At 44.0% G+C, this 26,984-nt stretch overlaps 2 protein-coding genes across 3 annotated transcripts in view; both read right to left on the reverse strand.

Moving 5' to 3' along the window:
• Positions 1 to 11,474, reverse strand: part of evlb (Enah/Vasp-like b) — a 47,163-nt gene extending 35,689 nt beyond the window's left edge. For both annotated transcript variants that reach the window (XM_073493139.1, XM_073493138.1), the window contains exon 1: positions 11,037 to 11,474. In XM_073493139.1, the coding sequence (XP_073349240.1) occupies positions 11,037 to 11,041 (5 nt within the window). In that variant the 5' untranslated portion in view covers positions 11,042 to 11,474. The remainder of the gene's footprint in view (positions 1 to 11,036) is intronic.
• Positions 11,475 to 16,717: 5,243 nt separating this feature from the next.
• LOC141017649 (uncharacterized) lies at positions 16,718 to 25,287 on the reverse strand. The gene is made up of 7 exons (XM_073492368.1): positions 25,128 to 25,287; positions 21,119 to 21,310; positions 20,226 to 20,355; positions 18,343 to 18,453; positions 17,849 to 17,877; positions 17,231 to 17,257; positions 16,718 to 16,983 (listed from the first exon to the last, which is right to left on the reverse strand). Exons 1-7 carry the CDS (start codon positions 25,285 to 25,287, stop codon positions 16,718 to 16,720), a joined length of 915 nt encoding a protein of 304 aa, XP_073348469.1.
• Between the last annotated feature and the right edge of the window lie 1,697 nt (positions 25,288 to 26,984).

Consider the following 26,984-nt stretch of genomic DNA (forward strand, 5'->3'; position numbering starts at 1 on the left):
GATGCAGTCACGTGTGCATAAGCTGTGAAATGTAATTAAATTAAATAGTGCCTCAGTGGAATGAGGGTCAATAAAACAAACAACAGGAAACCAAATTTGAGCACCCAGTTCCAACATTTTCCTCTTTAACGTTTCCTCCGGATGCACGCAGATTATAAATTATATACAGTGAGTGGTGCGGGGCCATACCACTAATCTTCTGGGTCGGTTCCAGTGACCAATAAATCCCTCCCATATTTACCGTACGTCCCTCTGACATCGCAGTAACGCTCTCTTTCTAGTACAGCTCACATCACCCACATCTGTCCTGCTGTGTTTTGCCAGCAGGCAATTTCATTGATTGCACACAGACCACAGCACTGTTGGATGACACGGTTCGCTCTGTAATCGGCGTGGAGGGCAGTGGACGCTGCAATTTGGCAGCGATTAAGTCCTGTTTACTCGCCTGGCCGACGGTGGTGTTTGGCCACAAATCTTCAATCCAATAAAAATGTGTTTCGTGCGCTTTTTATATCCGTGTGATATTAGTTCACGTATTTGCCAGAACCCCCGGAAGAAACATATTTACTGCGAGTGAGATGCAAATATCTGCTTGCAATGTGTTGCATCATGTAGCCCCCATAGAGAAATGAAGTGTCATTACAGCTCCACAGCAATTTAAGCAGATTTAAAGGGGTACTCCAGCTATTTAGTCCCGCACTTTCATGAGGTCGAGAGGACTGTGTTGAAAAATGGTCAGAATCAGAGCTGAGGTATGCTGATGTTTATGGGCCGAGTTTCAAGAAAGCTGGATGCTACCCAGAATCACGATTAGGCAGGAGGCAGGCTGAGTAATGCTACCCATGACGAGTAAATTTTAAATCATTGGTGGCATTTATGTAAACAGATGCAACCGGACCAATATGACGTCTTCAGCGTGTGTCATACGCCATCAAAAGACGGGAATGCAACATTGAAATCGATCAAAATGTGGGGCTGCCGTGCACAAATCAGCAATAACAATGCAAAGTTTGCTAGCTGGCTAGTTAGCTTCTGAGACGTCAGCAAACTGGAAGTGATTGTTTCACGCTTGTCATAAAGAAAAGTAGCATAATTCATCGAAACAGACTCTCATCACCCTCGGTTTGAAGTGTTCCTCCGAAAAAAACCTCATTTATTTTCCCATGGTATGGCGCACCTGTCCTAGGGGGCACTCCTACTAGGTTTTTAAAAGCATTAACGATGGCTGAATGCACACGCAGCATCGTGCTGTTTTGTCTCAAACCGTCTTTTCCGAGTTTTTAAAGCGACCGTAGCTGTAATGACGAGTCTGTGTGTGAACACTTCGCCCTACCCATCTGTCCCGACAAGAATTAAACACCCTACATCTACGTGTAGGCGTGAACGAGCTAAATGCAGGGGTAGGGCGAAGTGATGGAAGCAAGGCGTGTATTGGGATTGGGCCTCCCTTTTCAGATTAGTGTTTCAGCCCACTTATTTAACTGAAACATAGTTGACCTATATGTGATACCACAGACTGCACTATAAACATTTTCCCCCTCACACTGGCTGCTGTTTTTATTATTTTCTGAACATGTGACTGATCCATCTGTTGCGGGCGATGTGTCGCGGTCCATGTGTGAGTATATTGTGGCGTTTCAGCTTGATTTACGAGCTACATGAACTTCCACAGTGGCCAGTGTGTGTCCAGATTGAACACATGACAGTTCAATCAATGGATGACATTCTTTCCAAATTAAACTTCAGCACGCCACGGGCTGCATCCCTTTCTCTAAAAACCCTCGCTGTGATTCACTGAGTGAGGACGCAGACTGTGAAACCGGCCGATGCAGCACACTGGGCTGCATTTATATGAAAGCAAAAGGGCATGAATCGTGTCTTGTCTGTGAAAAGGCAGCGAAAAGACTTGCTCGCCTACTGAACAGCAACAGGTCATTCATCCTTCATCTCTCGTTTTCTGTTCAAGAAGAGAAATACTTGTTTAACATCATATTCTGGCTGTCACAAGGGACACTAGCCTTCACCATGGTGTGTTTGTCTGCGATGGTGAGAGAGTGTGGGTCCTTGGCCTCGTATCTGAGCAGCGGAGACACAAAACAAACTCAGTACGGGAGGGATAAACAAAAGAAAAAGACAGATAGGGGTCAGAGATCGAGAAGAGTGGGGGATTGATTTCACGACAAACGGATGAGGGAGGGCGGAAGGTGGACAGGTAGAGAGAGTCGGGGAAGGGGAGGACACGGGTGAGAGGACATGCAGCCTACAGTGCACACCCATCCCCCATCCCTCTCTCAGGTTCGACCCCGGCAGCAGATTGTATCCTAATCCTCAAAACTACACACCTCCGATTCCTACTGTGTGTGTCTGTGTGTTTGACCGAGTGTGTGTTTGTGTGTGTGAGTGTGTGAGAGAGTGAGAGTTGCCAAGCGCTACTGTAACAACGTGGCTATTAGCATACAGCAGGAGGGATGGCCTTCTGTCTGACGCACAGCGTGACTGAGTGAGTGCATGTGAATGTGTGTCATGAAGTATGTGTGAGCATGTGCGAGTAGATGTGTGTGCGAGGCGGGGAGGATGAAGGACAGACCGGGAGGATGTGATGAGAGGTTTGGGGTGAAAATGGGTGAATCACACCGAGCAGAGAGGGCGAGAGAGAAAAAAAGAAAACGACGCTGCCGGTGAGAAACCGTAGGGAAGGGTGACATTGGGTTTGGTAAAATGTGTTCACTGCAAGCGTGCGATGCTGAGAGCGTTTGAGAGTCGAGGTTTCAGAATAAAAGTCAACTTTAATGAGCATAAACAAGCTAATTCTCCGTGGTGTGTACAAACTGTTTGTGTGTGTCACGATCACAAAGTCTAAAGACAACAGCTGGGGGTCTGGAGTTTGATGACAACGTAAAGTAGTGTGGGATCATGGGAGATGTTGTCTTCATTGTTAAACATACTACAAGGCTCTTTCTGTGTGATTAATAAAGTTATTTTTAATGTGTGTTATTGGGTTGGATACTGACGTATCCGGATTGGATAAGTCATGAAATTAAAAGTATTTATGATGGAGTGCTGAGGATGAACTGAGGAGCCTCGCAGCCTGAGGAAACCAATTTTATTTGGGGTAATGTAAGTACTAAACTAAATATGTAAATGTTACATATTATGCCTTTAAGTATGGGGATCTTCTTCGTTTAGTGGTGCTCCAAACCCTGCTTACTTCATGACCTCCACACCCTGACCGGTCGCTGCCTGAAGTGTGGGTACATGTCTCCCAAAGTCTGAAATGTAACTCACTGTAGTATCACCTTCTGCTTGAGTAGGATATTGCTGTATTACTTCCTTTACCCACTCTGGTACTGCCAACATCATGAGAACAGACAGTATCTCCTGTGCAGTGGGAGCATATTTCAAAAAGCTTCTTGCTGACATACTGTAGCTGCGCGTCTCTCTACCAACACACATGAAGGTGCTGTCAAGTAGATACATCACACAAGCTGTCTGTGTTCAACATGCCCACGCAGACACATGGCCACATACCAACACAACCAACCAGATATCTATAAAGTTATCATCATTCATCCTGCTGCAGAGGAACACGCTTCAACACCACCTCCACCAAGTTTGACAGATGGGTTTGTTGTTGGCTGTTGGATCCTGAGCTGCTCCCTCTTTCCCCTGCATTTTCTTCTTTCCATTACTCTGCGAACTACTCGAGAACTCAGGATATTTACTCACCTTTATCCTTTTTGTCATAGCAGAGGTTTGCACCTTTTGGTGAACTCTGAAGAGCATTTTTTAACCTTCTAAAGTGGTTTTCGGCACCTTTTCATCACATTGATTCGATGTCATTTCAGAAAAATTACCTCCCTTAAACTGAGAGCGACAAAAGGGCAACAAAAGGGGCTATAATTCCTACACGATTCACCCGATGTACACGTGAACACCCTCATATTAAAGCTGAGCTCGAGCACGTTGACGTCACTGCCATTGTTTCATCTGTAATCCAATGTGCTGGAGTCAAAGCAACTAAATATGTGTCACTGTCCAAAGACCTGTTTTTACAGCTATCCAGTCCAGTGTTATTCTGCCTAATCCAATCTGACTTCCCTCTCCCTTCATCCCCACAAAACACCCACAATCCACCTGTACGCCGTCACGCTACACGAGGCAAAGTGAGGCTGGAGAAAAGAAAAGGGATTAAATGAGCGCGAGAGGTGTGACAGAGAGGAGGCTAAAAGATCTCTGACGCTTCCCTGTCTTCCCGGTTAACTCGCGCCGGCTCATCCTCTCAGGATTGAATTTCAGCTGCAAACAAACACACAAAACACACACACACACACACACACACACACACACGCACACACACACACACACTGTCTAACTCACATGAGCCGATCATTTTAATTACGGCAACACACCAATGGGAGCTGCTGGCAGAGGAGATACAGAGGAGGGGGGTTGTAGGGAGACGGTACGGGGGAAAAGGAGGAGGGAGTGATTTCCCTCTCATTCACAAAGATGTGATTACCTCTCACACAGACACACACACACACACACACACACACACACAAACGTCTGCGGGGATCAGCCTCAGCGCTCTGCACTGTGACGCCTCAGTGTGCATAATTATGACTCATAAAACCACACTGCCGTCACCCAGAATGCACTGGGTGATCACACAGATTCACCACAGAGGCGGGACACGTGACCTCACACCTGACACTGGATGCATCGCAGCGTTGCAACATCCTTCTTCCATTTTGTGCCGCGTTTGTCAGACCGCGTTACGACAAATGCGGCTCGCACGTGTGATGTGGCTGCAGCGTTGCGGTGTACGCTGCAGCTCCTGAGATGTATAAATAAATACAAGTCGCATGCGAGCAGAGAAACTAAACGACGAGCAGCTGAACGCTCGGCGCTCAGACGGTGTCACAGATGTTTGTGCATTCTTGTTTCTGCCCCATTAACATTGTTTTTCTAAAAGGTTGGCTTACGATGGAGCCGATACATCTGCAAAATGAGAGAGAACTTGCTGACAGCCAATAAAAGCTTTACAGTTTCTTTGCAGCTGCAGTAGAAATGTTCAGTCTTCTGTTTATAGACAACAATACGGAAAACTAATTGCTAGCAGTTGGATTATGTTGCTGCATCTTTCCCAGTGCTTCATGGTCGGGGTGAGGACGAAGCACAGGTTTAAGTCAGCTTCAGGAGTTACAGAGGAGAAGCCAGTGACCACAGTTCAAGACTGCTGTTCAATGTTTGTTGTTATGCTGCATTCAGGTGCTGTCGGAATTATCAGAAAAATGTTTTTTTCCGACTGGGAAATATTCATGAGTGCCCTCTCATGTCGAAACAAATTGGAAAGTTGGTGAACATTTGGTACACGAGTTGCCAAATTGAGATTATATGACGCTGAAACATGGCGGATGAAAGTAAACATTGGGTTGATGGTAAGAAACTTTTACCAAAGTCACTGTATCGTGACAGGAAGTCTCTTGTGGCAACCAAAACAAGTATTTTTTAACTGAACACGATCTTTTTCATGCACGTTTGTGCCTAATCCTAAACAGACCAGAGGCTTAGCATTGCTTTTAGGAGAGAGAAGTGAAAGACTGTTTAAAAAATGTCCTTTAATCTGATCAGCTGTAAGTGTTGGTGCTCTCCAACTAGCTCTGTTAACCCATCAAAGTTATGTAACATCTATTTTGGGTCAACTGTTCCACGTGCAAAAGCTAATGGTGTAAAATAATCCATAGCTGAAGTCAATATTCGCCAAAACAGCAATCAACACATTCATTAACTTGCATTAACATGTAGATAATGCAAGCTGCATATCAAACTGCCACTTTTAAACACACATTAACAGATCTGTAGCAGACCTGCAGCAACATTAGCATTCATTTACAGTCATGTTTGAGACGTGGCCAACATTCACTCCCCTTTTAGCTCTTATTTTGTTCTCCACCAACACATGGGGGGAAACTGTTGACTCTTTCGCTGCTAAATACTCCAGTATGTTCACCAGATAGTTGCTAATTTAGTCTATCTGCTGTTTCCAGCTTTTGTCTCTGGATCGTTTGCCTGTCGACACGACGCTAATGAGAGCTGTGAGACTAAGCCGAAACAGTTAGAGTACATGCTGTATATAACAAACAAATATGCTGAAACTCTCGTAAAGCCGAGGTGATAATTATTTGTGTCTGTCATTTGACCCATTTTTAAAAAATATTCATTACAGCAGCTTTAACTATTCACCAGATGGTGTTTTACTGTCGATGAAGCCTTGTAACATTGAGAGCTGATGTCAGACCCACTTTTAGGATCATGAACGTTTTAAAAAGCGATGCAGTCTTTACTACGTGGAGGGGAAAATGAGATGACCACATCCTCGATAGCCTGCGGGTGAAAAATTTGTCAGAAGTTCAAACGTCTTTGGAACAAAATGCAAAAAAAATAATACCTCAACTTCAAGGTTGTAACTTGGAGACGAGGGTGTAATCAAGACGCACACCTGTGCAGCTTCAAAGCACACAGCTGTGCGGTGAGAACAAGAGAGAAATCTGACCTCCACTGCAGCTAGTCGGGACATTACAGCCGATAAAGCAAGACATTTTGATTTATTTCACGTCAGGCGCCAGATGTAAGCAGTACTGGTTTACAGTGTAGCTGTATTATGGAAACACCAAAGTTATCCCCTCCTCTCTGAAGCTTGTTTTCACCTACAGTGCAACAAGAAGTCACACATCCACTTCTATGGCTTCACCTCCATGTGTTCGCCATTGTCCTGCGTTCATTCAGCACGCAGTTACTATTAATGTTCATGTGGGTCACACACACACCACCAACTGCTCCTGTCAATACACATCGGGCAACAGCGATGACGCCGGATCGATGGCGTCCACGCTTCACATTTTCAGAGCACAATTCAAACACTCCCATCCACGCAAATGGAGGTGGCGGCGGCGGTGGGAGGCCACAGTGGGCAGGCTCGGGCCGCGGGCGGGGCCGCACATCAATCCTGCTGTCAGAGTTAACGAGAGGGTTAACGGGTGAGCCACAAGCAGATGCACTAAGCAGTCATTTAGTTATAGGATATGTAGCTTAACACGAGGGTAACAGGTGCATGAGGCTGCATGTTGGTCAAAGAGGAACCTCTGGTCTGTGCAGTTACGAGCAGCACATCACATCTGCAGTAATTTGCATAAATAGACAGTTAATATGAATTAATTATGAATGAAATGTCAAATTTGCAGTTTCATAAGAAATATGGTAATGCAAAGTAAATGAAGCAAAAACTTGATTAGGTTTTTTAACTACCAATGTCGTAACATAATAAAATTGTGAGTGTTATAATAGAAGCTGAAATATATAATAAGGAATCAGCAGTTTTCTGTCCTGACAGATGTTTTTGTAAAGAGAAAATATTCAGTATATTCAGCACAAAGGTCTTCAATTGAGAATGAGCGGTATGGCTGCAATTATTGTTTTCATTATTAACTAGAATGGCATTCAGCAGAGCGCACACCTCATCTGACAAAAATGTCAAAAATCTCAACGTTAAAAAGAAAGTGAGAAACAGCTTCTGGATCCGGATAAAAGCTCCGAAAGTTAATGAGGTTTTATTTTGGACTGAGACCGATCCTCCATCCAAGTTTCATGGAAATCGGTTCAGTAGTTTTTATGTAAACCTGCTGACAAACCAACAAACCAACCAACAAACAAACTCATGCCCTAATATGCCCTTCTTGGCTGAGGTAATGAATATTAATTCAAAAATGTATTTTGTCCGATCAACAGCTTCAAACACAAAATGATAAATGACTTAAATTATTCAACAATCACGCAAATGACTCTGTCAAGTTGTACTAGCAGTGCTTTGAGCTAAATGCTACCTTCAGCATGCTAACGTGCTCACAATGACAATGCTAACATGCTGATATTTTGCAGGTATAATGTTTACCATGTTCACCATCTTAGTTTATGTGTGTTAGCATGCCAGCATTAGCTAATTAGCACTGAACTGAACTATTTCCCCCTAAAATAACAGCTTCAAAACTCTGCTCAGAGCACAGCTGGGGGAGTTTACGTTATAATCACAGCAGCTTTACACAGCCGTGCTGCGTTCAGGAACACGGGGAGAGGGCAGATCGCACAAAAGTCAAGAAGTCGGCACAGTGTGTGGCACGTGAAGCAATAACAGAGGCACACACATATCCAGGAGTTACTGGTGCTGCCTTTACGAATCCCAGCCTCCTCATCAATAAGCAGGAGAGAGGGAGAGGCGGTGGAGGAGGAAACTGGAAAGATAAAATGAGGAATCAGACATTCAGGCTCCATCAATCCAGGGATCAGTCCTTCAACCTAAATCCCAGACTAGAATCACGATCCCTGGCTTTACTGTCCCAGGATGTTTCCCCCTGAGACCCGCAGCACCTTCAGTCCGTCCACAGCTGGAGGTAATAGAAACTAATACCGCCTGTCCAATCTTGACAAATGAGAAACAGATACTGGAGCCGTGTTGGGTTCACTGCCTCGGTAATTGAAAAAGGAAAAGTCTAAGCAGGATTAGATGTTCGGATCTATGGAGGATGATCGTTTGTTTGTTTTGATTTCACGGCCAAGAACACTTATTGAAGATGGTGTACGAAATATGGCCGTTAATTTCCTGTTTAAACAACCAAGCTGACTGCTCTGCAAAGACTCGGATCCCTTAAAATCTGATCTTCTTTTCCCCCGAGAGGATTCACAGACATATATATGCTGACAATGAATCTTAACCCTGACCATGACCTTTAAAAACACTTCAGTTTTAGTGTTTCCCCCTGGTGCTGCTGTATATCCGACCTTGGGTAATGTACGTTTGAACTGCGGCTCACAGCGCTGACGTCGATGCTCGTTAGATCGCAGCACAACACAACTGTTTGTGCCCTACTAACACTGTCCCACTCACACAGCCAGCACTGAGACACACTCTCCACCACATGCGGCAACACACTGGATGAAGCGCCGGCTTGTTGTGGTGAGTCACAGTCTGTGTTGCCACCTACAGAGCACCTCTGTAAAGCACACGCTCGTCGTCATCGTCCTAAATAAACCACAGCTGAGGGTTTAAGTGGCTGTCGGACAAAAAAAACCTGAAATAACAAGTGTGTCAGCTGAGCAGACAGCTTGTCAGGCTGCTTTACATCACAACATAAGCTCCTCTCATAATTACACATCTCTGACTGGCACCGCTTTATGAATCTATTTACACCGTCCACTTCATTCCAAGTGACGAATTAAATTTGACTGAGAGATGTCAGTGTGTCTGCACGCTAATGAAGATTGGATTGAAGTGTAGCGGTGATGCACGCTATCGTCCCATAATAATTCAGTGCACAAAGGAAACGGGGAAGAGGAGGCCGGATCCAAACGTCCACACGGCCTCGCGGACTTCAGTCGTACGTGCTGCGACGTGTTCACTGTCATCACGTCAAATGTCTTGGATCTGTTTTGGATAATGTGCTGAGATCAAATGTCTCTTTTGTAAGATGGAGGCAAAGGAGATAGCGACGGCTAACATGTGTCAAACTAGCATTCATGTATTTCACAAAACCACTTAAATACATTGTTACAGTAGTTAACACGTTGATGTTCATAACATACTGTAGCTAACTGGCTACGGCTACTTGTGAGTTACTGGGAAAATTGCAAAAACAGAAATGGGAATGCAAAGAAAAGCAGTTTCTACACACTATATTAACTATATACAGTCAGGCATTAGAGCTGCAGTTATTTTATGAATGTAAAACAGTGTTTTAGTTAAGTTTTGTATCGCTGCAGAGATGCTCTCTCCTACAAAGCTTGTTCCCCACATGTAATGAAAAACATGTGTTCGGCAGAGACCGGGAGAACTGCCACATCATCTTGGACGCAGTCATTTTCAATGACAATGAAAAGTTGTGATCATCCATAATAATCATGAATTATTTTGTATTATCCGTCAGAATAATCGCAATATCACTTTTGGAGCATGTCGTGCAGCCCTGACGGACATGATATCAAAGTGTTCGTGTGTGGACGTGGTGATCTGGACAGATGGTGATGATAGTTGCAGTGAAGCAGTGTTGATGCCTCCAGTCTTTAGTTTCTCCTCGTCCATCCATCAGACTGCAGATTCACAGTGAGTCTGTCTCCATCAGCAGAAGACAGAGCTGAAGTACCAGCAGCAGCAGCAGCAGCAGCAGCAGTGAGAGGCTGAAGAGGAGCTTGTTAAAACTGACCCACGGTGGTCACAATCCCCCTCTGACCTTGGTGCACACACTCACACACACACACACGCAAATATCAATGCCAACAGCAATTAGAGGGAGCTCAGGGCTCCTCCTGTTCACGGTGAACCTGTGCCAAGCGCCGCCGCCCCACCCACCTCCTCCCTGTGGCAGCAGCCTCGCAGCTGATTGGCTGCACGGCTGAGCCCCCCCCCCCCCCCTGCTAGCAACACCTCACCTGATAGGCTCCTGCAGCCCCGGAGCTCGCATCCCCCCCCCCCCCTTAGACAGCTGTGTCTGTCTGAAATCCTCTCAGCTGATTGGTTCTCGGCGAGGGGGAAGGTGTGTGTGTGTGCGCGTGCGTGCGTGCATCTTAGATGACTCACACACACAGACACATGTGCACGCTTTGTAAAACCCAGTGATCACACATGTGGAGCAATTAACGCGTGGGATTAATTATACACGTGCGGCGTGGTCTCCATGACAACAACGGTCCCCCCCCGCCCCCCCCTCCACGTGACGCGTCAGAGCAGGAAGCCTCCAGGTGCTGCTCCTCTTAAAGCTCCATATACTGTCGGCCAACAGGTGACCCGCCGTGTTCCCCTCACACACACACACACACACACACACACACACATCACAGGCCTCTGCACCGACGCACAACCCGCCTGTCAGCTGGATGTTCGGGCTCGGCTCGCTCCATCCTGTGGTGCCTCACGATAATGCGCAGTGGACCGAGAGCAGCCTGCGCGTTACTGTGCAGCAAAAAGAGCAACGCGTGCTTGTGCTTACCTCATCTTCCTCTCCCGCCCGTCTGGATGAGATGGATGATGTTTTCTGCCCGCTCAGTGCTTCGTCCTTGAGTTTGAGCCCCAGTAGAAATAAAAAGATCCGGCAGCAGCAGCAGCAGCAGCAGCTCCGGGAGGTTTCAATAAAAAGCAGCCTGACAGTGAAGCCTGCAGCCGGCTGGGTGTGCAGATGTTTGAGGGTGGGAAGAGGCGACAGGGTGTGTGTGTGTGTGTGTGTGTGTGTGTGTGTGTGTGAGGGGGATATGCTACAGCGGATGGACACAGTTTTCAGGTCGGTCTTGGTAAAAAATAAATTCTTGCTCCTCGGTGTCTCGTCAGGCGGCTGGTGGTTCGGTCGAGGCCATCTCAGAGGGCGGCACGCCGCTGTCCGCAGGACGAGGAGCCGGGCGGAGTGGCTGACAGCGGCTTGTGAGGTGCCATCTTTTCCTCCCTTCAACCACTGGGAGGCTGCATGTGGAGGGAGGGAGGCAGGGAGGGAGGGAGGGAGAGGGAGCAGGCTGCTGAAATATTCAAGTGTTTGCTGGTTTTGCTGCACGGTGGCGCCCTCAGTCTGGTGATGCAGCTGCAGGCAGGCAGGTGGAGAAAACAAACGCACACCGCCTTCTTACAGAATAAGTCCAAATAAATAAATAAAATATATATTTGTATCTAGAGGAAAATAACACACACACACACACACACACACACCTCTAAAATAATAATTAAAATAATTTTATTCAAGTAGAAAAACAATAAGTTTCATGGAGATATTCGAGATGTGATTGGATGTAAAATAGTTTAAGCCTTTAAGATTCTGCAGAAATAGTATTGTGTTATTGCATGGTGTGTGTGTGTGTGTGTGTGTGTGTGTGTGTATCTGAAATACACTTTGCTTAAAGGCGAAAGTATTCAAAAGTACGAGCACAGTTACAGTACTGAAATATTACTCAATTACAAGTAAAACTGGTATTAAAGTAGTTTTGTAACTAAGTAGATTACATGGCGTGATGCATACCTAAGTACGAGAAAATTACAGCTTAAAAAAGTACTTATAAAAGTACAAGTACCCCCAAAAATGACTTCATTAAAGTAATTAGAGTAGCTGTAATTAGTTACTTTCACCCCTGCTAAAAGGCAAATATATAACATTTCCATCATATTTCATAATATGTGTATTAACTGAGTTTAAAGCTGTCATAGTCAGTGTTATAACAGGTGTCTTAAAGTATCTGATATTAAATGTAAGTATCAAAAGTAATATTCAGGCAGTAAATGTACTCAAATATCAAAGGTACATGTAAATTTAAGTACATATATGTACATGTATGTATATACTGTGTATCAGGGGTCAACCGATATTCAGATATTCACCATTTTCTGATTATTGGAATCATTTTGGGGGGAAAAAATCTGATTACCAATAAAATAAATGAACTTAAAAATCCACTACTTTGGCTCTGATGCAGGATGTAATCTGCAAAGTAACTAGTAACTAAAGTTGTCAGATAAGTCTAGAGGAGGAAAAAGTGCAAGATTTGATTTGAGCAGCTTTGAACAGCTGTTTCATCTCTCATGTCTCCTGTTTCTTCCTCTGTGATCAACCCTCCTGATGACATCAGTGGTCCAACATACTGCTGAACAGAACCATCCAGTGTTTAATGTGTCAGTGGACACGATGTGATTCTGTATTTAAAGGGACGCACACACACACACACACACACACACACCTGTCAGCAGCCACGATCACCCGGCTCAACATCTGTCTCTGTAACAGCCAGCTGCTGTTTCATGGGAGGACAGACGGGCTCAGTTAAATCTCCACAGTGGACCAGAGTGTGTCCGGGTCCACTCCTTTAGCCTCCATGCTGTCAGCGTGGTTTCAGAATTTAGGGGGTTTTTGGCTGCTCTTTATGGATACTATTTATTTTCTTTTAATTATTTTTTTTTTTTATTTATATACATTTAAAAACAGAGTTTACAAAGTGCTGTGACAAATCAAGCAAAAAGCAGGAAACTCAGGAAGACAATATTCCCGAATAAGCACTAAACGGTCGAGCCAAACACGAGGAAGTCTAGTCTAGTGGGAGTTAAAATAAGAAAATCAAAATGTAAAAGTAATAAAAGTGATAGAAGAGGGGAAAAAATGAGAGGGAGAAGAAAGAGAAGAAAAAAGACAAATAAATAAAAGAAGATGCAGAGTTTCGCTTCACATCCACTTCCTGTGGATAACATCATACTGGGACAACACTAAACCAGTGTCAACAAGAGATTAAATATAAATGTGTGTTTGGCTTTTGTTTCAAATTCTAGATACAGCTGTTAAATATCCCATTGCATTGTTTTTTTTAATAATGCAGGCTCATGCTACAGCTCAAGCGTTCAGATCAAGCCTGCAGTGTTGCCTTGTGTCCAGCAGAGGTCCTCCTAATGTCCAACGAGCAGAAGAGCCTCCCCTGTGTTTCACACACGCAGAGGTGAGGATCCAGTGTCGGGCCGGCATGAACAACTTTAACTGCAACTTAGTTGATCTGGATTAACTGGTGCAACTTTAATATCCAGGTGACGTTTCCTTTTTCTTTGAGGGTCACTGTCTTCCCTGTCTGGGTTGAAGCATCACATCCACAGGAGGGCGCTGATGCTGTGGACACTGATTGAAATCACTGTTAAAGGTGCACAGCAGATATTTTGACTTTACAAAGCAGGAAAAGCTCAGATGTTATCAATAATTCAATTAAAGATGGCTCACAGTAAAAATTCCAACTGTGCTTTTCCTGCTTTGACAAGTCAAAGTGTTTCAGCCCTGGAAAGTGAGAAGCTCTATTGGGATTGTCCCTGTGCGAGCATGAAAATATCTATCAAAATGTGTCACAAAACAGTGTTTTAATGAAGTCTTGTAGTGCTGCAGAGATGCTCTGCCTACAAAGCTTGTTCTCCAGATGTAATGAAACATGTTTGTTTGGCAGAGACCGGCAGAAATCCCACATCATGATGATTTTACTAGTTTTTCAGCAACAATGTGATGTAAAATGTAATCATCCATAATAATCATGAATTATATCGCAATCCCAATATCACCTTTTGACCGTATTGTGCAGCCCTCTGTGGAAAAGAGGTTGAAAAGTGTCTCCTCACACTAAAAGCTGAGCTCAACCTTCAGCCTACAAACCACCTGATGCACACATCAGCTCACTGAATCAAATATTAAGAGCTACAGAAAACGTTTTGAGTTTTACTACTCGAGGACGTCTTCATGAAAGCAGTCGAGGTCACCACCGTCTGATCAGAGAGGCATCACTTCATCTGGAAGGAGAAGAAAGACGAGTATAAATGCTGGAGGAGCTGAAGGTTGCAGTCTAACTAAAGGCTAAATAAGTCTGAAGTCACAGGATGTACGGATGTTTTATTCGCGTGCAGGCCAGTGAAGCACGTCAGGTTCGAACTAGTTAACATGAAAAGTACACACAGTGATGCTTACATGTTAATGCTTGTGTTTAACATACGTTTCTACTTGTGAGTTACTGTATCTGCATACGTAGAGGCCTCCGAGCCTGGTGACTGTCACATCTGATCAGTCTGGAAGCCTCATTTATGAAAAATCCTTGAATTATTGACTAAATCAAAATTTCTTGTCAAAACGCTCCTCCACAATAATGGGAACGATGTGCCGAGTAAGATAAAAGAACAAATTAAGCTCGCACTTTGTTTGACAGTACGCTAATAAGACCCTAATAAGCCGTGCTTTGTATCAAATTAGACAAAAACAAGAAATAATGTTCCTTATTAGACAGTAAACACACACAGTTACACCCTAATTAGACACCAGGCACCGAAAATGATGCTGTAATTAGAAACCGCATAAATCTCTGAAGAAAAACTGAAGCTCTAAGCGAGTGTGATAATCTGACATTTAGATTAAAGATGTAGTCGCTCTTGTTTTTATTATGTGGCACTTTAAAAGGAAGATTCTTTGTGTTGATTCAAGTAAATGTCACTTGATAAGTAGGTTTGTATTTATTTGGATGTCAAACATCCCCTTCAAGGCTAGACGACTTATTTTTAACACCCTATATTTGCACTAAGCTGCTACATTTAGGAGTGATTTCATATTTAGATTTAATTGTGGTCTGACTCGGGATGAAATAGCTCATTTTAAAGCTGCAGTATGTGAGAATCGGCCACCTGTTGAGTAACATATGAACCGCTTACTGTTTACTGTAGCTGCCCTTCGCTAGGTGGCTCTGTTAGCTATGCAGCTAGCGGGTCAGACTTGGACTGGGCTGGGTCGGAGCTGGTTAGCATGCTAACTTCAATAGATGTCTCTGAGACACAATATTCAGACATTATAATGTCAAAACTGCCATTTATTCAAATTCTGTTGAAATTCTGTCCATTTTTGAACGTTTTCAGCTAAAATTCTTACATATAGCCCCTTTAAGTTTGAGTCTGTATTCAAAAAATTTCATTTATTTTGTCATATTAGTGTAATTATACCAAATTATACTCTAATTAGAAACCAAATGGAAGATCCTAAAACACTGATACACCATTTTACAAGATCATATTCTGGATCAAATACGATGTCATATCAGATGCACCTTAACATAATCATCTTTTAGCTCAAGCTTTATGAAAGTTTGAGTTTCTTTCGTCTTTTTTGGCCTTTTCACGGCTTTTATTGACAGTAAAGGGTTGAGAGTTGACAGGAGGCGGGACGACACGCAGCGAGGGGCCACAGGTCACACCTGCTGCAGCGAGGACGAGGCCTCTGTGCATGGGATGCCTGCTGTACCAACTTAGCTACCAGAGCGCCCGGTATTATTTTTGGCCTTTTCATGGGTTTGTTGACGGGACGGCTTGAGAGACGACAGGAAATGGGATGAGAGAGAGGGGGGACGACATGCAGCAAAGGGCCGCAGGTCGGACTCAGACCACGGCCCGCTGCAGCGAGGACAAAGGACAAGGACTTTGTTTTTCACAGTGGGAGTGGAGCTTGAGTATTTTCCATAAGGCTTCTTTTGAATGTCTATCCAACTGAAAAGGTCAACATGGCGGATGTTTTCCACCCTGCTCACACACACACACTCAGTCATTTAATGTCAGATAAAATAAGAAGAGGCCCATTAAGTGTTTCATAGTTCTTTATTGTTTCCTCCTGAACTAAAATGAGCCTGTTTGATTGATTCTGGTACATCCTGTACATTAGTTATGCTTCAAGTAGAACATCAACTACTAATCTACAAACATCACAGCACACACAGGCATGAGACACACTCGGTGACACACACTCACTGTGATCAAACAGGAGCTTCCCCTCCTTCATCACGCAGCCGGTGCTCAAAGACTACAGACGCACTCACAAACTCAAAAATTCACATGACTCGGCGACGGAGGGAACGTTTACAGCAAACACAGGCGTTCAGTGAGACAGTACGCAGGTATTACATGGATCTACGCCAACATTGTTTCCTCTGAGGAGGCTAAAAAAAAATGCAGAAAAACATTCAGACTATCTTTGAAATAAGTAATTATGGAATAAAACGCTGCCAACAAAATGCTGCCAGTGCTGGTGTTGTACGAATCAGGAAAAAATCACGTCATTCAAAGTCTTTATTTGCAGTGTGATTGACTTTTTATGATTAGTTTGGTTTTGTTCAGTTAACCAGAATCTTTCCCCGTCCGCTCGCCTCAGTAGCAGATCTGAAAGTACTGGCTGGGCGATTTGAGCGGGCTCTTGTAGCTGGATGCTTCCTGCACCGCGCTCTGGATGGATGTTGTTTTCTGCAGGTTTAAGGTGAAGGACGGGTTTGTCTTCTTCCCCTGTGGCCTGCTGCCGGCCTTCGTCTGAGGCGTGGCCGCGGGCCCGTTGTTGGCAGGCACCGCCGGCGCTGACTTGCCGGCCTCAGAAGACCCAGTCTTTCTTGCGAGGGGGCTCAGATAGATCTGCATAGTCACTAAGTGAAGTGGTGAAATGAGGTGAGGAGGGCGAGGTGCGAATATGAGGAAGGTGAGGAGGATAGGGGAAGAAGAGACAAAAAAATAGGGGTGCAAGGGGTGAGGGGAGGCACACAAGTCATGGTGAGATGTGAAAAAATGGAGGGTGGGTAAAAAATAGCAACTCAAACACGATGCTCTTTACTTTTAATGATAGTGTAGGTGTGAGTGTGTATTTCCTGTGATGTTGTTCGGGGTGAATCCTACCTTTGCAGTGTGTCACTCGCCTCGTCCCTGCAGCGAAACAACACACAAACATTTAGCAATCAACACCACTGAAGAATGACGTTAGCGATCTACGTTTCTGAGAACCATGGATACGTTGAATTTGTACGATTCTTGTGTGTCGTATCAACAATTGTACGATATGTGTCGTGTCACGTGTCTCTCGTGTCAGGAGGAGGACGGGTGGATGAATGGTGGAGTGAGAGACTGTGTTTCGACTTTTGTAAGCGCCAAACAAATGGATATTTATAACCAGACGTCAAGATGTTTTCCAGCTGTGTCGGTGACAAAACGAGATATTTTTTTGACAAGGCATCGGGAGAATTTGTAGCCGGAAAACCAGGTATTTTTAACGAGATGTGTCCAGCTGTGTTTGTGCTGACGGACCAGACAATCAGCACAGCGTTGTCACAACAAAACATTTTAAATTTAACATGAAGAAATGTAAAGTTTCAGCTCATCTGTGGTTTTCAGAAACTTGCACTGCCAACATTTATATAGTGATTGGGTTGGTTTGGTTGGATTCTTGTTCTGAGGCTGAACACAGCCTGGAAAAAAAATATAACAACTGCTGGGGAAGTAGAGAGAGACCTGACTCACCTACGCTCACTGCAGCCTCCTTGGACTTGCTGCTGTTATAATGAGAAAGAGAGAGGATTTGAAATGAAGAGGGCAGAGAAACAGAGCAGAGAGATACCGTGACAGAGATCAGTAAATCTGATGGCATCAGATGGTCACGTGGCTTCGCTTCGTCACATCGGTTTCAGGTTAGCGTGCGCTGGATCAGAGAATGTAATGTTCCTCTGCGGTTTTGAGCTTGTTGCACATTAAAACAGGATGTCGGGGGTTTGGAAACGACCTTGATTTGATCTGAGAAGGTTTGATTCCAACTTGATCGGGGCCAGGAATAACTGGGTCATCTAAAAAAATGACTGGAAATATACTATATGCTCATGTGTGGAAAAGAAACCTGACATGTGAGACAGGAACAGAATATGAAAAGGGAAGGATTTTGTGGCTGTGTGTTGATAGGCGGCGAGATTACAGTACAGAAATGGTGTTTGTCTCGAGTGTGAAGGTTCAGAAACACTTACCTGTCCTGAGGTTTCTTACAGGTGGAGGCTGAGGAGGCTGAGGAGGTGGGTCGTGATGTAGTTGGCCTACATGGACTGTCCTTCACACTGCCCAGTGGGCTCTTCACACCGCTGGAAGGGAAGATAAAACAAGTCCTGTAAGGTCATGGATATTTTGTTTAAGTCTTATTATTAAATAAAAGAAGCTGGTAATGCATCCAGCTTCACAGTCTAAAGCACAAACATGTACATATTACTGTTACTGAGACAAAATGTAGTCATCCAAACACTTCAGGCACTAAGATGAAGACAGGTTTACAGGACTTGTGTTGTATTTTTAATGTCGCTATAATGAAAGCAAATAAAGGCAGGAAGGATTTGGAGATTTTGGAGATAACTGACCTTATAGTTACATTTTAATCACTTCTTACACTTCCACTGTTTTGATCTTTATGCTGTTAAGTTGATTAAACAGTGTAGAAAAGTCAGCGTTTAGATTTTTCTCTGTAAACCTCGCTGTCACTGCAGCATTCAGTCAGACACGGCACGAAATCTCCTGGGAAACTGAAGGCAGCCTGTCTTTGTATCTGCTCTCACATCTCCATTATCGACTGAATTAATGAAAAACCTCCTGTGTTGTTGGTGGTTGCTGCTCATGAGGAAATCAGATCTGGTGGCAGCAACAATAAAACCACGTGGCAACACTTTAATGTCACTTTAAGTAATTGCATTGCAGCATTTTACTTTGAAAAACCATCCGGATGAACGTAGCTCCACGCATTCAGCGTGAAATGAAATTCAGACACTTATAATGCAAGATTTAAAAAAACAAAGTGATCAGGATCTGTCCAGTCAGATTACTTCCTGTCACATGATCCAAGAAAGAGACTTTCAGTTGATTATAAAAATGTATTTACTTCCTTACAGCTGCTGCTGCCTCAGTAACTGCTTTGATACCCAGATTTCTCAGTTTTCCCTCAAGTAGTATCTTTAAATTCAGATAAAGTATTTTCCAGACATACATATTTTGTATTTTACTTAAAAATCTGAGATTGTCAGATGGCAAAATGTCTTTAATTTCACCTCATTTCCTTGGATTCATACATATTTCTTCTGGTTCTGAACAAATGCAATCCCGCCGATGATGGGTGCCTTGTTGAATATGTTTTCCTTCAACTCTACGTGATAAACACATGCAAGAGACAATAAAGGAAAAAACAGATGTGGCCTTTCTGTTTGAGCACAGGAGTGACGGACAGGTGGGGAGGATCTGGAGGAAGCAGGTAATAAAGAGAAACGTCGGCCGTCAACGTGAGTGAGGGAGAAGGAACGCAGAAGGTGGGACCGGAGGAGGGAAATGAACCACCGCTGCTCGATGATGACAGCGATGATGATGATGATGGATCTCCCTTCATCCTCACACTACAACGGACGACCTTAAGTGAATGGAGATTTACTTCTCTCTGTGCAATTATATCAGCGTACCCCACATACAGCAGGCAGCGCATTAAGGGTGCCGCAGAGAAAACCTATCATTCACTCTGACTAATGCTATCTAATGGCAGTATCATTTGAAAGGTAATTGAGAGGGAGAACATCTGCAGAGGATGGTTTGCTGCTTTATTGCTTTGAAATAAAGGCGAGCGTTGAAATAATTATTGAGCATCATCCGTGTGCAGTGTTTCCTGGGTAATGGAGGGAGACCGCTGATTGCTTTGGCACATTAGATAATGAGAAGTGAAGCCTGAGAATCTGTAGGGCTGAAGCTTCGTCGTCAGCCGCTTCATTAGAAAGAGCTGCCCTCAGTGTGTTTCATGATGGGTGCTGTCAGTGCAATCAGGAATGTTTTAACCTTTTTGTTTTTACCGTGCAGGACATCATATTCTGCAGCAGCAGTGTTTTACCTGCGAGGTGGCGTTGGGCTGTAGTTCCTGGCCGTGGAGCTGGAGGGCAGCGTGGAGCTCTTCTTCACAGAGGCAGTGCTGGAGGTCACCATGGGCGGTCTGGAGGGCAGAGCGAGAGACACCGGCCTCGCTGCAGGGACACACAGGGAGGAGGAGGAAGTGAGAGCTTATTTACTTGAGCTTGATTTTACGCTCATGTCTTTTTTTATATACATATTCTGTATAAACAGAAATATAAGGACATCAAGGTTTTTTTTTTCCAGGTTTTCAGGTTCAGACTGACACTAGATTTGTAGTGCTTATTATTCTTGGAGAATAATGTCATCAAATTTGATGGATGGACGGATGAACTGACTGTAAACTCAGAATTTTTATATTTACAATATTAATGAGGTAAAAATACAAACTGAGAAATATTTATTTTCTCCATAAGTGAATAAACAAGCTGTTCTCAGAGGAAAATAAGGTCCCCAGAACACTGTTTGAAGCTAGAAGGGTGGCAGGGTCCACCACATAAACACAGTAAAACAGTATGAAATTCAGTGAAGATCTTTCTCTTCTGATTTAAATGTCTTCCCCAGAGCTACAAAATGCTCCTTTAAGTCACTAATCAAGAAAAAAAAGCCAAATATTTCTCTGCCTTATGCAGTTTTGAGAATTTTTCACCTTTTCTTGACATTTTATGGATTAAACGATTGATTACAATAAAAACAGTACACCTGTTCTCAGTCTGACCCTGTTAGTTGCCACATTGAATATCACTGAAACACACTTCGGTCAACACAACATCAACGATCCACTAAAGAAATCAATGCTGCACTTGTTAATATCGGCTTCCGCCAAATCCTCGAATTGACACGCGGATGAATGCAATAATCCAGATCTTTGCTCACCTTTAGCCCCTGATGGTCTCCTGCCAGCGGCGGCAGCAGCGTGGTGCTCCTCAGAAATGTTGAGCCTCTTGAGGACGTCGGCCAGAGCCATCTTCAACAGCTGGATTTCATCCTCCTGCATCTGCATCCTCTGCTCCAGATAGGTCAGCCGGTCGGCCACGTCCAGGCCGCTGGCTGCCGAGCTGCGGTCATCTGAGGGAACGAGAGAAAACATGTGTAGGTACGACGGATCGGTTCGAGGACCCAGATTATGTGGTTTTATTTACATAACTGACAACAAGCAGAGGAATCTGAGGAATCCAGGAAACATTTGCCGGCCTCAAAGCTGTGTCTGAATATGTTTGAATATGCAGATCTTACAGAGCAAAAGAAAGAGCAAACTCTTGGAGCAACAGTTAGAAAAGAGCTTGTAAACCAAGAATGACAGTGACAACACACACACACACACACACACACACACACACACACACACACACACACACACTCACACACACACACACACAGAGGGAGGGAGAGATGCCAAGAATGAAATGAATATGCAACTGACTCATACAGCCAAGAAAATCTTGAGTATGAAAGAAAACAATCCTCCAGTCACAGATTAAGAAAGCGCTTTTCAACAGTCCACTCAACAAAAACACGTCTGGAGCCACAGCAGTATCTCCTCCATGGATTTCTAGGGTGTCGTTTAAGATATGAGATGTAAGGTATAAGCTCTTTGTCACCCCCCCCACGTTCATGCCTACAGAGCAGAAATCAAGCTAATGAGGTCACAGCACAGCTGGACATGGTCGTCACGCAGCAGCATGTAAACAAAGGTAGCTGAGCACACATCCAACAACATCCAACGACAGGTCGGAGGTGGATACCGTGGGAGACGCTGGACGCCGATGAGCTGTCACGGTGCCTCTGCTGGCCGCCGGTGCCCTCCGCCACCACTCCAGAGGCCTTCCTCCTCTTCCTCTCCTCTCGCGAGCACACCCTCTCGCTCATCTTCCCTCCTCTGGCTCCGGAGGCCGGCTCTCTCTCCATCTGATCTGGATCCACTGGCTGGTGTCCACTAAGATCTCATCATCTTCTTTGCTCCACTTAGATCACACTGACACACACACACTCGCAGCCTCTCTCGTTGTGTTGTCCGCCTCTGTTTACAGCATCCGAGCGGTATTACAGCCTCTGATGTTTTGATCCTCTCACGTTTCCTCGGTGGTCGCCTGACACGCTCTGGGGCACGGTGATGTGTATGACAGCGCTTAAAGCCCTTTTGCTCAGGGTGTGTGCTTATACAAAGGCGGGGGTGGGGTTGATAATGCTTAAAAACTCAGCAGTCGTCCAATTCAGCCTAAATTGTCTGTACACGTGTGTGTGTGTGTGTGTGTGTGTGTGTGTGTGTGTGTGTGTGTGTGTGTGTGTGTGTGTGTGTGCAGAGTACAATGATAATCCCTCAGACTGAGCCTCTTTGACCCCGCCCCCACACATAAGCCCCATGTCACTATGAGAGATGGAGACACAGAGAGGAAACAGTAGAAGTAGAGCTGAAGTGTGTCCCCGTCCTGCAGTAAACAACCTGTACATCCACAGAGCTGCGGAGGTCACAGCGCAGGTCACTGACAGTGACACGGAGGATGAGGAGGAGGGTAAATTAAAAAACAGTGTTGGGTTTACTGCAGTCAGAGAGTAAACAAGAAAACAAACAGGAATCAGCAATGTAATGCATGATGATGAGGCATTATGTTACAGATACACAATCAGTGTCCATAACTAAACCAGCGACTCAAAACCAGCGTAGCCCACCGCCAGGGATACTTCATACAAAGATGGTGGTGTCGCTCTTACGTTCACCTGAACACCACGTGTCAACAGGTAGCTAAAAATAATGGCTATATGATTAAAATAGATCAATAAATTGTTAAAATAGGAGACTAAAAGTCATGGCTAAACAGTATAAATATAATAAATTAATGAACAGAGGGCAGAAATAGTTTGCTAGAAGTAGGCTAATGGCTAAACAACTGAAATAGTTTAGGTTATGGATGGACAGGTGAAATAATTAGCTAACAATAAGGAATAGACTAAATGGCTAAAACTAGTCTAAGCTAAACAATTAAAATAATAATGAATAAATTGCAGGAATTTAAGTTATCTTAAAGTTATCGATCAATGGTTGAAGAAGTGTAATAAAATGATTCGATAAATGGCAGATAGTAAGCTAAAAGTAATGGATAAACTGTCTCGACTGTGGTTGAAATGGCTAAAAGTAGCCTAATGGAAGCTAAATGTTTGAAATATGTCTAGTTAGCAGTGCAAACTAAACAGACCTTGCAGTTTAATCACATGAAAACACATTTTTAACATCCACTATTACGTCAACCTTTACATAATTCTTAGTTATATAATACCAGTTTAAAATCAATTCAAGTGATCACACGTGGGACATGATGGGGTTGTGTTGTGCCGGGTCATGTGACAGGAATGTGGCCTTAAAACCTGCTATATTTCTAAAATGCATGTTCTCCAATCTTCAAACTGATTTTCTCATGTCTTGTTAGGATGTCTGAGTTTCTCCCCCTGGAACAGATAATCTGCTGTGGGCAGAAACTTTCAGTATAATCATTGAAGCGTGCCGGCAGCTGTAATCTGTCCCTCGTGAAGCGTTGTGACTCCGTGTAGGTCTGTGATTTTCTGTGTTTTTTCTTCTTCTTGTCCTGACCGTGACATCATCCTCGTGCCACCTCCACACACCCCATATGGGATTGGGATTAGAATAGAACATAATCCCAGCGCTGTAAAAGGGAATTAGCAGCCCAAAGCTCAATCTCTTCGCTAACTCGACCATACAAAGAACAGGCAGGATGCATTTCATGCAAATGTAAACACACACATACAAACACATGCATTGAGTCTATCTCTGTGCCTCTGACTCACACACACACACACACACACACACACACACACATTCACAGACGTACAAAGCAGCCAGGAAAACGCAAACACTTAAAAAATTCATATGCCTGTTATGCATGAGCAAAATTAAAATACGTTAAGGCCCAGAGAAGCAGCGGAGTGTTTTAATCTCTGCTCGCAGATGGTGTTTCTTGAATGAAGGACCAGCATCTGTCTGCTCATATCAGCATCCTGCATGCTGACACATACAGTGAAGGCCACGTGTGCACGAGCAATCCTTCACATACAGTGTTAGTCCACTGATAGTGTGGGGGGGGGGGGATGGGGCAGTTCCCCTGAAACCCTCAGCCGAGGCACATTCCTCAACACCCACAGTTTGACTGTGTGGCGTGTGAGACATCGGACAGGTATGCAGGATTATTGTTTAACAGCGACTCTCAAATGAAGCATCGTAGAAGTTAAGTGAGAATAAGAAGAGGTCCTGCCACCAGATTTTGAAGAGCTTTCTTTATCCTGAGAAAACAGACGGAAAAGAGAATTTTCTCTTTCTCTTCTGCTGTTTTTTTGAATAATGTGTCATGTAAACTCTTCCCAGAAGGCAGCATGTTAATGAAAATGACACACCTGTTGTTACATCACCGTCTCAAAAGTTGTTACAGCACACAAACGAACACAGACCATCACTTTAGTCTCAATCTAATTCAGATTAACATCATTTAAATCGTCTGATTTCATGATTTTTTTGGACACAGTGGAGTTTTTAATTCATAACTTTCAACTTTCAATGAACCGCACGCCCAGTTTGTGATGAATTTTAGGAAGTAAAGATGCACTTCATTCATACAAAACACTTTAAAGAGTCATGTAATTGTTATCACTTGCTTCTAGTTATATCAAGCAGTTAGTTTGGCTTTTATTTGCACATGTTTTAAGATAAACATCTCTAAAATTATACTTTTTAAACAGCAAAATTGCGTTCACCTCCGCTGTATTAGGCAGTAATCGCAAAAAGTAAATCTGCACGTACCACAAGAAGTGAATGCGACAATATATTTCTCATTTGGGTGAACTGCCCCTTTAGCATCTCATTCGGTTTTAACCGTACCTATCATGAAGTCGGTGTCGGGTGCCAGCAGTGAGTCGCTGTGGTAGCTCTCCTTCAGCGAGGGCCTCCTCAGCAGGCCCTGGTCCGTCTCCTCCATCCCCAGGCCCTGGTCCAGCAGCTCCTCCATGTGTGCGTCCCCCTCCAGTGTCCCCGCAGCCATGGCCCCCTGCTGAAGAGTGTCGGAGCGATTCCTGTCTGCTCCTCCCAAGTCTCCCGTGCTTTAAATTCACCTTCCCTAAACCACCAGTGGCCACCCACCTCTCGCTTTCCCTCCCCCCCTCCACCGGCTGTCCCGTGAGGAGAGTGCCGGAAGACGTGATGTCACTCAGAGGACAGATTAAGGACCCGGTAAGCCATCTGAAGCTCAGGAGAGGACTATGAGAGAGTAGGAGTGTGTAGTGTGTGTGTGAATAGCACAGTGTGTAGACGAGGGGTCGGGGGAGGCCTCGCTCGGGGAAAACATCTTCACATTAAAGGCCCCCAAAATAACTTCCCTGAAACATAAGTTGCATAAGTCCCGTCTGCGAACATACAGCGACTGCTTCTAGGAGGAAACGATGAGTAACAATTACTGACCTGTGTGTGGAGGAAACACACACTCCTGACAGAAAGAAAAAACACACACACAGCAGGGAGGGAACGCGCAATTTGCTGTTGCATGCAAAGTTGCAGCCAGGCACACAATTACTCCCCCAAAAAGAGCTTACATCAGGCTACCATCCGGTGTGGCCAGCCCTGGTGTACTGTAAGGATGATGAGATTCAGAGATTAGGGAGCACAACTTGATTAATTACAGTCATCAAGAGGACAATAAGCTGGACGTGGTAATTAGACCAACAGAGAAAGACAACGGGAGCAGATGAAAAGCCAGTTAGGCGATTGTGTCGGAGGGTCTCCCCCAGTGTAAGCTGCCTTTCTGTCTATTTTGCATTCGCTGGATTGATTCTTTCTCGAGCAGATGCTCCTCTTTGCTGATCTGTCGAAGCTTTTTCCTCCTACTGAGCTCCCCACAATGGGACTGAATTGCTTTGCACTACATTTATTTTCCTGATGTTTCACAGAATCATAAATTCAAATGTGGAGACGCAGTAAAGCTTTTGTTGATCAAATGTAAATAAGACTCAATAAGACTTCCTGTTATGTCTGAATGCCTCCTGTGTGTGTTTACCTGTGTAAATATGTATCTGTAAGCAGGGCTGGGTTACTTTGGAAATATATTTCAATACAGTTACTAAATACCTGTTAAAAAATGTGTAATATTAAAGGTGCAATGTGTAATTTTAGTTGCAAACATCCAAAAATTAAAGTGACTACGAGGAACTTTCCTCTGATGATTGTAAATGATCGAAGCTCCATGGCCTGACTGCTACCTTTAAAGAAATGTAACCTGATTACTTTCTGTTACTGCTGGATTACCTGAATAACAAACAATATGCAAATAAAATAAAAGAGAAATAAAATATCAAGAGTTTTATTTGAACTTTCAGTGGAGACCAGGGTGATGTCGCGTGAGGCTTGTGAAGTGTTGTTTGTGCACGTGCACGCTCACAGACTAGTTTATCACTCTATATTTTAAAAGTATGATCCTGTTAGTAAATATATATCAGTAATCTAATTACATCTTTTCTTCTTTCACAGAATACAGTTACTTTTTTTGTATCCTAATTACGTGACCCCATCACAAAGCCTGTGAGAGAAACAGAGCTGCGTACCTGTCAGTACCGATACTGGTATCAGTAGTATCTGTCGTTCTGATACTACTGATACTGATTTATCTGATACCAGCACTTCCTGTTGTGTGTTTATCTATGAGTGCATGATGTGAAAGAGACAGGTAATTCCAATATGGTACTGGTA

The sequence above is a fragment of the Pagrus major genome, chromosome 22 (genome assembly GCF_040436345.1).
Source record: "Pagrus major chromosome 22, Pma_NU_1.0".
In the NCBI taxonomy this organism is placed as follows: Eukaryota; Metazoa; Chordata; class Actinopteri; order Spariformes; family Sparidae; genus Pagrus; species Pagrus major.

What these genes read in the sequence shown, in the direction of transcription:
- LOC141017649 (XM_073492368.1), bottom strand. Translation starts at nt 25,287, where the DNA reads ATGGCTGCGGGGACACTGGAGGGGGACGCACACATGGAGGAGCTGCTG. An exon ending in CGACACCGACTTCATGATAG is followed by an intron (nt 21,311 to 25,127) that starts GTACGGTTAAAA and finishes TCGTTCCCTCAG; the next exon opens with ATGACCGCAGCTCGGCAGCC. An exon ending in GAGACCATCAGGGGCTAAAG is followed by an intron (nt 20,356 to 21,118) that starts GTGAGCAAAGAT and finishes GTGTCCCTGCAG; the next exon opens with CGAGGCCGGTGTCTCTCGCT.